The sequence below is a fragment of the Peromyscus eremicus genome, chromosome 4 (genome assembly GCF_949786415.1).
Source record: "Peromyscus eremicus chromosome 4, PerEre_H2_v1, whole genome shotgun sequence".
NCBI lineage: Eukaryota > Metazoa > Chordata > Mammalia > Rodentia > Cricetidae > Peromyscus > Peromyscus eremicus.
The window spans coordinates 146,281,368-146,295,054 of record NC_081419.1 but is presented as its reverse complement, the minus strand read 5'-3'; the positions used below and the strand labels follow the sequence as shown (position 1 = coordinate 146,295,054).

The 13,687-nt window shown below is 50.2% G+C and overlaps 1 protein-coding gene across 1 annotated transcript; it reads right to left on the bottom strand.

The window, feature by feature from the left end:
* Positions 1 to 4,696: 4,696 nt before the first annotated feature.
* Positions 4,697 to 12,643, bottom strand: Tfap2c (transcription factor AP-2 gamma). The gene is made up of 8 exons (XM_059258983.1): positions 12,570 to 12,643; positions 12,340 to 12,520; positions 11,726 to 12,205; positions 11,561 to 11,612; positions 9,899 to 10,115; positions 9,372 to 9,490; positions 7,082 to 7,226; positions 4,697 to 6,243 (listed from the first exon to the last, which is right to left on the bottom strand). The coding sequence occupies exons 1-8, from the start codon at positions 12,641 to 12,643 to the stop codon at positions 5,958 to 5,960; spliced, it is 1,554 nt and encodes a 517-aa protein (XP_059114966.1). The 3' UTR covers positions 4,697 to 5,957.
* Positions 12,644 to 13,687: the final 1,044 nt, after the last annotated feature.

The window sequence follows — 13,687 nt, the reverse complement described above, 5'->3', positions numbered from 1 at the left end:
GTTGCTGTGGTCATGGTGACTCTTCACAGCAATAGAAACCCTAACTAAGACACTTACTTCCCTTACTGCCTTGAGATCTGTTCCCTCACTGACTCTGAAGCTCCCATTTCAGCTAGGTAGGTTGGCTTGAGAGCCCCTGGGATCTACCCATCCTGTCACACACACACACACACACACACACACACACACACACACACACAAAACCCCTCCTCAGAGTCAGGGACACAAACATGTAGGACTGTTTTGCCTGCCTGTATGTCTGTGTAACGCATGCATGTCTTGTGCCCTTGGAGGTCAAAAGAGGGGGTCAAATCTCCTGGAACAGGAGTGACAATGGTTGTGAGCCACTATGTGGGTGCTGGGACCAAACCTGTGGCCTCTGTGAGAACACAGGTGTTTTTAACTACTGAGCTATCTCTCCAACCCCCAAACCTTTTGTGTGGTTGCTGGGGATTCAAACTAGGTCCCCACGCTGGAGAGCAAGTGCCCTTACCCTCTGAGCCATCCCCGAGCCAACACACCTTCCCTTTTTATGTGGCTGTGCCATGTGTTGGAACTTACAGCAGAGGGCAGAGAACCTCCGCTGTCATTGTCAGTAATGCTGCCCACTTCATTCGAGACAGTCTCATTGACTTAGAGGCTCGTCACTTAGGTCTCACTGAGACCCGGGCTCTTCCCGCCACCACTTCCCCAGGGCTCATACAGACCAGCCTCAATGCCTGGCTTTTTAAATGTGGGTTCTGGGGTTCAGGTTCTCTGGCTTGCTAGGCAAGCACTGTACTGACAGAGCTACCTCCCTAGACTCAACTGTAACACAGTTTTTAGGGGACATAATTGACCCAAGAAATCTCAATGGCCTTAGAACCAATGAGGGCTAGATGCTGTGACATCTTTCCAACTTTTGTCACTTGTGAGGGTCATTTGTAAAAACTCTCTTTAAAAAATGTTGACAATCCCCAAATAATACACATCTTATACACACACACACACACACACACACACACACACACACACACACACCACCCTAAAAACAGCTTTGACCTTGAAAACCTTAACAAAGCTATCCCTCGGCTAGGTCTCTGGAATCAGGCCTTTCAACTTCAATTTCCACCCTTTTCCTATCATTGCATCCATGGAGATGTTATCCAAAAGAAGCAAGAAAAATGACTTGTATCTTTGTGCCAGAAACAATGAGTGATCCATGAAATACGGACTGTAATGTAAGTTATTTTAAAAACCAGGAGGTCAAGTTCATCTCTGCAGAAGATCATGTTCCCCGTTACCAGCAAAGACGTTCAAGGTGTGATTTGCTTCTTAGCATCAGAATGGACATTAGGCAAGATGCCAACCTGGATGTGCAGAGTCAGGGTCAGGTTTTGATGGCACCCAGTGCCTCCATCCTTTCTGGAAGAGAGTGACCCATAGGCCTCAGGAGGCAAATGAGGCTGTGCACAGGAAGGGAAGCCCAAGGCACAGAAGCGCTGACAGGAAAGTCAATATATCATTCAAGAGAAACATCTAGTCCAGAAAACATGCTTGTGAGTAGAAGGCCTGCAGTGTGGAAGACAGAAAGACCTTCCTCCATCTCTAACCCTGGGGAACCCTTCACAGCCCACTGGACTCAGCTGGCTGAAGGTGACCTTGCAAAGGGCCACTGCCAATACAGGACCCACAGAGAGCCCCATTATCTGTCCCAATACAAGGTTGTCATCTTCCAAATACATTTCAAGGAACCACACACTCACCCCCTATATGACCGACAACAGCCACTTCAAAGTTATTCCCATGCACACAAAGGCAGGCAGATTTAACTGCCGCTTTGGAACACTGTTCTACCCACCTGTAGAAAATCAAGGCTGGAGAAAGTCTGAGGTCATCAGAAGGCACTGCAGCCTCTTCAGGAACATACATTAGCCAGCATTTTCCCTGGGAAGCAGGCAGTGGGCTCCAGAGCCCCAGGCTGAGCCCAGCCCTCAGAGAAATTTCTTTTGTTTCTCACCCGTCCGTGACCCTACCTTGTTTCGCTTTGGTTTTTAACGTTCAAATCCAGGAAGTTGAGGTCTCAGAGCTCAGCCTCACATCAGACCCCCCAAAAGGAAAGAATGCCCACCATTGTTATGGAATCATCTCAAATGAGAAACAGCTGCCTTGTCTCTTGCCTAACCCGCGTCTTGAATCACATGCACATGGAAGATAAGGCAAGCGTGAACAGCTACGGAAACAGTCTCCCCAGCCTCTCAGAGAACCTACAGGTGTGCTGTGTGCAGGGTGAGGGGCACCTTGTAGGTGCCAGGTACCCAGATGACAGCCAAGAGCTGCACGGTTCTCCCGAGACTTCCCTTATGGGCATGGAATTCTGAGCAGTATGCACCTTCAGACACACTGGCTTTCCTTCAGCAAGCCGGGACAAAGGAGCCTGTTGAAAGTACTTTTCCCAGAGGGCAGCGACAACATGTGCCTTAAAAAGGGGAAGTTCATAGTTGGGCATGGTGGTGCATGCCTATAATCCCAACTCCACTGCCCCAGAGTGGGAGACAGGATTGTGACTATAAGGCTAGCCTAAGCTACATAGTGTATTTCAGGGCAGTCATAGCTACATAGCAAAACCTTGTTTCTAAAGAGCTGCCAGGGAGATGGCTCAGTCCGTGTTTGCTGTGAGCATGGACCTCAGTTTGGATCCCTAGCACCCATCAAAAAGCCAGACATGGAGCTGCTCTGGAGAAATGCTTCAGTGGTTAAGAGCACTTGCTGCACTTGTGGGGGACTTGGGCTCTGTTCCCTCCACCCATATCCGGTGGCTCACAACCACCTGTAACCCCAGTTACACATAGGCACATACACACATATAGTACATACATATGCAACCACTCACACAGACACAAAGTAAAAATTATAAATACATTTCTTTTTAAAAGCTAGGCTCAGTGGCACACACCTAGAATGCCAGTACCCGTGAGGTAGGCAGGAAGCTCCCTGAAGCTCTCTGGCCAGCAGCCTAGCTGAACCAGTGGGGCTGTTGGTTCTGTAAGTGATGCCATCCCAAAAATTAAGGTGGAGAGCCACAGAGGAAGACACCTGACGTAATCTCCACAAGCATGCACACACATGCACACATGCAGACACAAAGAAATAAAGGCAGCAGTATGTGAGACAGCCAGCATCAGGCCAGAGCACAGGGCGCAAAGCAGGGATGCTCACTTAGGTGAATCTTACAAAATCAATCAATCTCGCTCGGGTTCAAATGGTCTTGAATCTGATGCCAAAAGGCACAGTCCCTTATTTCACTAGTGGGCTAAAGCTCCGTGGGAACAGTCAGCAAAGTGGGTCCCCTGTGAAGAAGTATCTGGTTCTGCTTCACGGCACCAGCCCAGAGGCATCCAACACCAGATATGGGGAACTTGTCCCCTACATAAGGGTATCTGTAAGATGTAAGCACCGAGCCAAGCGTGAAAGCCTGTCTGTGGCTCTCTTCGGTTGTTCGACTTTTAGGGAGCTCGCTGCAGGCTGCTTGCGGCGGTCTTGAACACAGCCTCTAAGTTCCGCCCTCTGGTCCCAAAGCAGGATTGCCGATAAGAAAATCATCCTTATTCTTTCAGCCCTTTACCCCCGTGACTTCCTTTCTACACCCGGTATCTTAAGTCTTGATTGAGAAATAACTGCCAACCTAAGACCTCTTTTCTCTGCTTGAAAGCAAAGCCAATTGCGATCTTGACATATCAACCAGATAAATTCAACTTAATGGGGATGTACCGGGACCAAGGACGAGCTGCCAAGAGCAAATATGGGGTTGGCAGTGCTTAAATTACTTAAGAACATCCCATGCCAATGTGAAGTCAGGAGTGGCTGTGCGCTGGGGAGGGGATTAGGAATTAAGGATTACAAGAACGGAGCTGAAGCCATGACTTTATCCAAAGTGGAAAATCCTCCTGCCCCCACTTCCCTTTGAAGCTCAGCCATGCATGCCGAACTATTAACCTCTCACTTCCTGGAGGCTATGCCAGGCCACTTGTACCAGAAACCAAGCACAGGCAGTGTGCATCCAAGTTCCAAACAAACACACAGGCCCCCAGGCTCCTGTGCTACCTCTAACTCACCAGTCGGACAAAACGAGGGAACCCTGAGTGGATAGCCTTCATTGTCTCCAATGATGGAGGATTCCCCTTCCACTAAACACACTGATGCCCCAGGTCACCACTCTTGGGTTTGAGGTCATTTCCTCCCCTGAAGACCTGCCCAAGGAACGCCAGTGAAGACCTCATGCCCATTCAACCAGCAACAGTGAATGTCGTATTCGGTGATACCTAATGCTTGCTTCTCAAAACTGTGACCCGAGGCTTGGGGTACCACAGAGCAGCAGGGGCCCATCACAAAAAAAAAAACAAAAAAAAAAACTTAATCCTTTCTCAAAGGCAAAATGCCCCACCCTGCACCCCCAGGTGCTGATACTCAGGTAATGAGGGGCAAGATGAGAGATATGGGACAGCTGAGCAGCCTCATTAGGGAGAGGAAAAAAGCTCCAAGGTCCTTTCACCGCACCCAAGACTTCCTTACTCCATCTACAGAATTAACTAAGCCACAATCAAGCCTCAAGTTAGCTCTGACTGAGCCTACTCATCTAGGAGCCAGGGGGCAAAAAATGGGTCAGAACCAGACTTTCACAGATTCTATCGAGAATATTTTTATTATACAGGTACCATACACACAATTATTTAGGGAGCACTTACAGGCATAGGAGTTCAATTCCAATCCACACTTCACCCACACAAACTCTACTCTACTCTTCTGGTTCAGCCCGAAGAAAAAACGAGACACAGTGCTTGATCAGCCCCGATCAGGTTCAGTCTCAATACCCTGTGTGCCTATGTATAAAATCTAGAGGTGCTATGTCATCCATCACCATAAAAGTCAATATTAAAATCGAATCCCATTTCTCAAAAAGTCATAAGAAGTATTTACAGATCCCATTAAATTATGCATAAATAAAATCTGTACACGCAACAGTTTCTCAACAGAGCCTCCTTGGGGACTTGGGGATGACAGGCGCTGCTGTGTGCCTACCCTCTTCAAGTTTACGTGGAAAAAAATAATCAAGATATAAAATAAATATGCAAATAAAGCTTCTATACCTTAAAGGAACAGGTCATTTAAAAAATTCCACTATCTAAAGGACTTTAAACTTTCAACATTTTTTTTTAAAGAGGAAGGAAGCGTGAAACAATCAGCAGGCTTTGCTTTCTAAATTCCTTAGAACCAGGAGACCCCCCCCTTTTGAACATGGGGTTGGAAGCCTGTCACGTACCATGGTGAGGATCTGCTAAGAACATCCGACTTTTGCCTCCTACCAGAAGGTGTGATCACTGAGGGGCAGGGAAAGCTAGATAAATACTAATTTTTTAGATAAATATTTTAGTGACATAAAAGCCAGACATTATCTTAACACAGAAAAAAATAAGTTATGATTGATCCCTTTATCTCCCATCCATCTGCCCCATCAGCAGCCCAGTGTGGGGTTTCTCATTAGCCCAGGAGGATTTCACAAAGGGATTCCAAAACTTATAGCACCTTTCAGAGAGGGAATGGATTTCAAAAAAATAAATGTTTAATGAGTAAAAGAACCAAACCAAATTGCTTCGGGATAGTATGTCCAGGGTTAAATAGAAAAGTCACGCCAGGTGGTGGTGGCACACGCCTCTAATCCCAGCACTCGGGAGGCAGAGGCTGCTGGATCTCTGTGAGTTCCAGGCCAGCCTGGTCTACAAAGCGAGTTCCAGGAAAGGCGCAAAGCTACACAGAGAAACCCTGTTTCAAAAAAAATCAGAAAAGTCACAAAAACTCCAAGGCAGGTCCAGGGTGAGGTGGATAGTAACTGCTTGCCCCAGGCTGGTGCTTCCCAGGTTGCCCCAGTCAAGGGGGCTTCAGTCCTCTCCCTTTCCGCTCTGGCCTCCGTGCACCCCACTTTATTTCCGGTGCTTTTCTATTTTCTCCATCGCCTTGTTGGAATCCGCAGGACTCTGGTCTCCAGGGTTCATATAGGACTTGTCAATGGTGATCAAAGCCTCCTTGATGTAATTCTGCACTGCGGATACCGCAGCGCAGATGGCCTGGCTGCCAAAGCCGTGAGTTATCAGACTGAAATGAGACAAGCAGTTTTGTATGTTGGTCTCCAAGATCGGGGCTGGCCTGTTGTTCCCGTTGGGTGTTCGGTCTTGACCGAGAAGGTCTGTGAATTCTTTGCACACTTGCCTGTGAAGACAGTCAGTTGTTGAGCTATATCTGGGGCTCTTGACAGAATAAGCCCCCCATTCCTATTACAATAAACTTGAAAAGGAGAATGTACTTACTAACTTTCTATTTATTTAGTGTTTGAGACATCTCAAAAAGTGGAGGCTGGCCTCGAACCCACTAGGGAGCCAAGAATAATCTTGAATTTATATTCTTCCTGCGTCTATCTCCAGCACCGAGATCACAGGCATTCACCTCTATTCTTGGTTTACGCAGTGCTGGGGATCAAATGGGGGCCTTGCCTGCATGCTAGGCAAGCGCTCTGTGAGTGAGACACCCTGGCTCATATTAACCTTTGATTGCCACATCCCCACACTTAGCACCGATCACGTGCCAGGGCCTGAATTCCATTTAATCTCAGCTGCCCCAACAAGAGATAAGTGGATTAGTCCACCCACCTGGCCAAGGTCAAGAGGACCAGGCTCAAGTAGCCCAAGCTAGCCTTGGAACTCACTTTGTAGCTGAGGATGACCTTGAACTTTTTGCTTCTCTTGCTTCCACTCCCCAAATGCTGGCATTACAGGCTCACATCAGCTAGCTCCGTTTTTACGTGGTGCCGAGGATGGCCGAGCTTCATGCATATTAGGCAAACCCTACTGAGCTACACAAATTTTTGAATATATGCAAATGCAATAAACAGGGTGTTGTGAGTGCTGTGGGTCGAGTCAGCAGCCTCCATGCCACCTAGGATGGAGCAATTCACCATGGTTCCCTCTTCTACACTCTCCTAGAGGTTGGCATTCCCTTTGGCAGTGGAATTCTGGTTGGGACTGGGGGTCTGTGCGAGCCAAATACTCACTGTGCTGCCAGCAGCATACTCTTCCTCGTGGCCATCTCATTTCGTCCCCCGAGATGAGGTCTGGTTAAATAGTCAGCCACTGGTTTACTGGGGAACTCAGCCTCACACACGTAGGCGAAGTCCCGGGCCAAGTGGACGGCTTCACCTGTAATAACAATGTCCGAGAGGGTTAGGGTTGAGAATGGTTGTGGTCAGTATAGTCACTTTGTCTTCTAAAGTGACACCAGGTACAGGGCACTCTGAGCTGTCATTGGGTGCTCACTTTTCTCTGCGTTATTCTTTTTTGGGAAGTGGGCAGAATAAGACAGGATTTCTCTGTGTAACCACCCTGGCTATCCTGGAACTCAGAGATCCACCTGCCTCTGCCTCCCAAGTGCTGTGATTAAAGGTGTGGGCCACCACTGCCCAGCCTCTTCGTTACTCTTTTTTTTTTTTTTGGTTTTTTGAGACAGGGTTTCTCTGTGTAGCTTTGCACCTTTCCTGGAACTCACTTGGTAGCCCAGGCTGGCCTCGAACTCACAGAGATCCACCTGGCTCTGCCTCCCGAGTGCTGGGATTAAAGGCGTGCGCCACCACCGCCTGGCCTACTCTTAGTTACTCTTAATTGTCTGTGTATGTTACTGCATGGGTGTGGAGGCCAGAGAACTTCTTTTGGGAGTTGCTTCTCTTCTTGTTTTGAGGCAAGGTCTTCTAATGTCCACCGTGCTTCATACTGTGGTAATCTAGAGTCTTTCTTTCAAGACTGGGTCTCTGTAGCCCTGGTTAGCCTATAACTTGCTATGTAGACCAGGCTAGCCTTGAAGTCAAGAGATGTGTCCCCAGTGTTAGGATTAACGGTGTATACCACCACTCCTTAAAAAGAAAAAAAAAAATTCTAGGAAGGTGAAGGCAGGAAGAATTCAGGTTCATTCTAGGCTGCACAGTTAGCCTGGGATAAGGGAGACCCAGTCTCCAAGATAATCCAAAAAAAGGGGAAGAAGCCAGCATAGCAATGTGATAAGCCTGCAACCACTGCTCTCGGGAACCTAAGGTTCAAGGCCACCCTGGGCTGAAATGAGACTCTGCGGTCCAGGGTGGAGGGTGGGGCTTCCTAACTGAAAACAAGTAGAAGGCCTCATCCCAGTGGTGGGGAAGGGGGAGTAGAGTAAGGGGGAGAAAAACCATCTTTTCCTCTCCCAGTAAAGGTGACCTGGATTCAGGGCTCAAACCCAGACAGCTCTGAGAGCCAGACTGTGGAGAGGCAGGCCTGAAGGAGCCACTGTTGGAACACAGATCTCATTTAAATTTCTCAGTGTGGCTAGGCAGGAAGCCTAGCAAGAGCCTCATTAGAAACCCCTCCCCCCAACCCCATTCTCCATGCAAGACAGCTGTTCTCAGTCAGGCTTTCCCTCGCTCTCTCGCTCGCCCTGACCCCCAAAGGCGCAGTGGAAAGGCATGGGGGGGGGGGGTGGGAAACGGGGCGGGGGGGGGGGCGGGGGGACACGACTCTGCCAAGCCCCTTTCGGCACCGCAGACACACCATGGCAAGGGAAATGTTCTGGAGCCTCCTTCTTGTGGCCATCCTCAGCCTTAAGCCAGCCAGCACTAGGCCCGGCTGACAGCGCAGGGGCCCAGGGACCCAGGCGGAGGCACTGGAGTGTTCGGTAACAATGTGCTCCTCACTTTAACTATTTACTTTTCTTTTATGAGCCGCATGGCATTCTTGGCTACCTTCCAGGCTGGGGGGAAGGGTCTACATTCAAAACTGGACTGACATGAGCTATGACCCTCAGGAATGGCTTAGGGGGTTCATTTGTGGACGATGGGTTCCATTCCTTAAAACAAACAAACAAACAAAAAAACCCTTTTGATGGAAGAGAAGAAACGGTGAATTGAGCCAGCGCCCACTGTATACACTGAGCAGTATCCTGATACCCCGGAGCTAGAAAAATATACCAGAAACAGCAATTCTGACTCCTAAAGGGCCTGCCATTGACCGCCTGCACCTTTCAGCTCTCAAAGGCCAGTTCACTTTACCAGTAAAGTTTCGCCCTTCCCTATGATCTCACAGTTACAGGTTGAGAAAAATCAAAATTTTGGTAACATTGACTTTCTGAGTGAAGCCACCCAAACAACATATAAAAGCAGTCCGAGGTGTAAACAGCACGTAAAGTGTTAGGAGTCACTGCAATGGACACAATCCAAACTGCTTTCATTTCTCTCTGTGTGTGACCCACTCTTAACAGTCATTTTTTTTTTTTCTCTCAGACAGTCTTGAAGTCAGTAGAAATGAAAACACAGCCTCACTGACCTTCCACGAGAGACGTGAGCAGAGTGACATGGGCAGCTTTCCGTCTCCCAGCTGGAAGGTTCAACCCAATTTTGTCCAACTTTTCCCGCAGGGACCGGCCTCCGTTTTTGGATTTTGCTCTGTGTGAAAAAGAATGTTGGTTGCTCTCAAAGAATAAAAAACAAACTAGACTAGCCCTCCTTAAAAAAAAACAATCTCAGAGTGCTGCCACCAGTAGAGTGCAGAAAAACTTTCACAGTTAGCAGTCCCCAAGAAACTCCCTGGGGAGACAAAACATTAGAAGTCCCCCCACTCCATGCAGTCGCTGTCTCTGAATCCCAACCAAATGATAACCTGTTACTGATTTTAGCACCTTCTGCATTTGGCACTTTCTCGAAAAGACGACATGCACTAAAAAGCTCTCTTTATGCAGATTAGAATTCAGTGTTAAGATATAAAAGTTACATAAATGCTAAAAATACCTCGAGGCCCTGTACATATGCACCTCCAACTACCCAACCCCCCAGGGGGCCCTGAACATGTGTCACCTTCTGAGCACACCTCCCAGGAGCGAGGCATTTAGGCATTCTGGTGGTGACAGTCGCCTCTGTACCTCAGCCACCGTCACTTTGTATTTAGATGTGGAGCTGAGCAGGGACAGTCTTCCAGGCACCGAGCAGAAGACCTCACTGGGGTTCATGACTGCTCCCACCAGGTCCTTCTGGCACGGGAGGCCCAAAGGGTTCTTGGTCATTGAAATGGGTCCTGTAGGGGACAGTAAAAAGGGTCTGTCACTAGAACAGGAGGGGCAGAGACCTTTCAAAACGGCAAACCGAAGCTGAAGTTGGCCTTCAGAAAAGTCCACACACAGAACTACATATTGCAAGAAGGCTTTTAAAAGCCGTATTCATTCTTCAAAGAATGGAGTCTGAAATCATGAGTTAACACCTCCGGAACCTTAATTAGCTGAGATTCCGTGTGTGGAGGAGTTGGGTTTTTTCCTCCCAGTTCCTGGCCATCACGGTAATCTGTTTAATTAAAACATTTGCTTTCAGAAGACTGCTTCCATGCGAACTAAATGGCATCTTCCCCCTCCCCCTCCATCAGTGAACCGAAACCACGGGACTCATTTAGATCAGCCACCAACCCCTTCAGTGCAGCTGACACGGGTTCTGTTTAAGTTTACTCTGAGATGTTAGTTTGTTTTCCACGTCTGTCTTTCTCCCAACCCCATCTTCTCCCAATTTACTAATGTATCAAGACCACAATTACCTATAATTTAGAATGATTCCATTTCCCCTCAAATAGACTGGGTACCGTGTCTAACTTAATCAGGAGCCACCCACTCACTGTAATCCGATTTCCCCAGTCCCCTCCCTCCTATAAAATCCCCAAAGGCTGTCCTTATTAAGGCAGTATATTAGGAGAAGCCGATAAATAGTGTCAAAATTAAGGGCCTCTCCAGTAGCTATACAGCAGCGAGAGGGCTCAGCAGTGAAGTGCTCGCTCCCAAGCCTGACGATGGGAGTGCAATCTCCGGAACCCATAGAGTGGAAAGAGAAAACCCACTTCTGCAGGTTGGAGATAGAAATATATAAATATATACATATATATATATATATATTTCTAAGACAGGGTTTCTCTGTGTAGCCCTGACTGTCCTGGAACTCACTCTGTAGAACAGGCTGGCCGGGAACTCAGAGATCCACCTGCCTCTGCCTCTTGAGTACTGGGATTAAAGGCGTGTGCCACCAACGCCCAGCTGCAGGTCGGATTTTGACCTTCATACATATCCCCCTCCCTCACGTAATACACTTTACTTCTAAAAAGTAAAATTGAATCAATTTTTTCAACAGTTAAAAACTGTCATAGACTCAGAAAACTAAGATGTTGTTTGTGTCTCTTATTTCCCCCAAGTTAAATTACAGCCTCCCGCCTGTTATATCATATCAGCACTAAGGAGGTACAGAGTGAAGCATTGTTTCAAAAATACCACCACCACCAAACATCTTTTAAAATTTACAGCTCCTCAGAGTTCTTTTCGTTCGGGTCGGAAAATAATGCCTTTCTACTACAAAGGTAAGTCTTTTGGAGAGTCATCGCCAGGCCCCTCCTCCATTAGACGACCCATGTTGGCCACTTAATACCCCCACTTTGCCAGAAAAGGGGCAACTTCACAGGTTGGGGTCGCACCAACAGTCAGTGTTTACCTTTGCGAATGACAGTCTGATCGTGTAGAAGCAGGTGCGGGTCGTCCACATTCTGGGGGAAAATGACAATTTCTGTTAAGTTTTGGGCAAAGTGGAGTGGCTGGAGGGTAAGTGGGAGCGGTAAGGTAGCCTCCCTCCACCCCGACCCCTGCCGCTCCCTTGCACCTCTTCAATGGGGTGAGCCATGTCATGCAGCCCCAGGTTCTCTGCCAGGCCGGCGGCTTCCAGGGCGTGCGCATGAGGCAGCAGCAGGTCAGATCGGCGGTAGGCTTCCCGCCGGGCACTCACCGCACCCCCTTCCAGCCCTGAAATGTGGGGTATCAGGCCAGCAGGGCGGCCGTGGTGTGAGGCCAGGCTAGCGCCCTCCTGGCTCTGTCGACCCGGCCAGGCCTGCTGCTGGCTGCCGGTGGGCGCAGGCTGGTGCAGGGGGTTGATGGCTGCAGCGTAAGCCTCTCCCAGGTGCGAGTAGGGGTCCGCGGACTGCGAGTATGCCAGCTGCTGGTACGGCGGCGGGAAGTAGGGGGGCGGCTGGTACTCTGCAACCCCGGTGTGCGAGAGAGGAGGCGCGGGGCTGTAGAGGTGTTGTCCGGCAGAAGACAGGTGGGGGATCCGCGGGTTCCCATTGCTGCTCGCATCGTGGCGATCCTGGGAGAGAAACAGCAGAAACCCGGTTAAGACGAAACCCTGCTACAGCGAACAAGCAAGCCAAGGGAGGAGCACCTGGGCGCTCCACCAGGTTCGCCCCATCCGTCTCGACCCGGCCCTGAGCCCGAGGGCACCCGAGGACAGTGCGCCCCAGGGACTTCGTTGTAAACCACCAGTCTAAGAACTGTGGGAACGAGTCCTTCGGGCATGCTGAGGAAGGCTGGAGCGCTGCGCTGCAGGCGGCGCTCGGAGGTGCCAAGTGCGAGCTCTAGGCCACCCTCAGGCAGAGGCCGTGGCTGTGGCGGTAACCCGCGCCTTAGGAGGTCGGCGAGCAGCAAACTCGGCGCAAAGTGCACTCGCTCACCGGCCGTCCCATGTCGCAGCGGCGCGCCGAAAGCGGCCGGCGCGGATAATACGCAATGCAGGCGAAGAGCGCATCTCCCCCGCCCTAAGAACCACCCCCCTCTCACTCCCTTCAAGGCGAGATCGCCAGGCAAGTGACACTCCCAGATAAGGTTAGATAGGGAAGGTCGTCCGGAAAGACTCGGGTGCCAACACGCGGGACTGGAGCAGTGCTCCTTGCTAGCCAGGCCGGAGTCTTCTGCGCCTTAGGAGGTGAGGTCTTCCAGCCCGGCTACAGTCAAGGTTCTCACACATCCCGGCGCAGAGAAGGAATGAAAAGACTCTGCCAAATTGGGCAACCTTTGCCTGCGCACGTCCCCTCGCCCCAAGGCGATCAGACTTAATTCCTAAAAGATGTGTCTTCATCAGTCCCGGGGGTCACAAGGGTAGCGGGGACACAGGAGTGGGGCACTGTCGCCCCCTAGCGGAAGCGCCCGTGCCTGCAAACAGGGGCAGCCCCTCGAGGTCGTGCGGGGAGCGGTGCGCTCCAGCAGCTTGGCTGCCTTGGCTCCGCTCTCCTCGCTCCCCAGCGCTCGCCTCGCGCCGCCTGAGTCTTCTTCCTCTTCCCGCTCGTCGCCTCCCTCCCTCCTACTCTCCGAAACTCTAGCTCAACCTGTCCGACAGGATGGAGTACTCGCGAGCGCTCAAGGCCCCATCTGGCCTCACCCCCACCCCGTAGTCCCCAGCCCCCACTTCTCTTGAAAACCAAGCTGCAGTTGTTTGGATTTTTTTTTTTTCTTTCCCGAGGAGGTAGCGGGGCAGGTGACAAGCCTGTCTTGGAGAAGAGACTCCGTAAAGGTGTCGTCGGCAGGGAGGCCTCCGTGGGCACTTTGAACAGACTTCGTGGGAAAAAGCCACGTCTGAGAGTCGGAGACAGGGCGCTCTTCGGGGAAAACGGGAAGGGGGGGCGTGCGCTTCGTAGAAACCCACTGTTGAGCTCTGCGGGTGGATCTGCCACGCTCTTGCCAGGCCTTGTTCCCGAGGGGCAAGACCCGATTCAACAAGGGACTCAGGAGATGGCCAAGGGGTGTCCGGGGAACTGGCCCCCCCGTCCCGATCAGAGGCGAGGGCTCCGCGCGA

Excerpts from the sequence above, each read along its gene's own strand:
- Tfap2c (XM_059258983.1), bottom strand. The coding sequence starts at position 12,643 with ATGCGCTCTTCGCCTGCATTGCGTATTATCCGCGCCGGCCGCTTTCGG. Across the intron at positions 9,491-9,898 it reads CTGGGAGGTGTGCTCAGAAG|AGCAAAATCCAAAAACGGAG; the intron begins GTGACACATGTT and ends TTTTTCACACAG. Across the intron at positions 6,244-7,081 it reads AGTATGCTGCTGGCAGCACA|GCAAGTGTGCAAAGAATTCA; the intron begins GTGAGTATTTGG and ends CTGTCTTCACAG.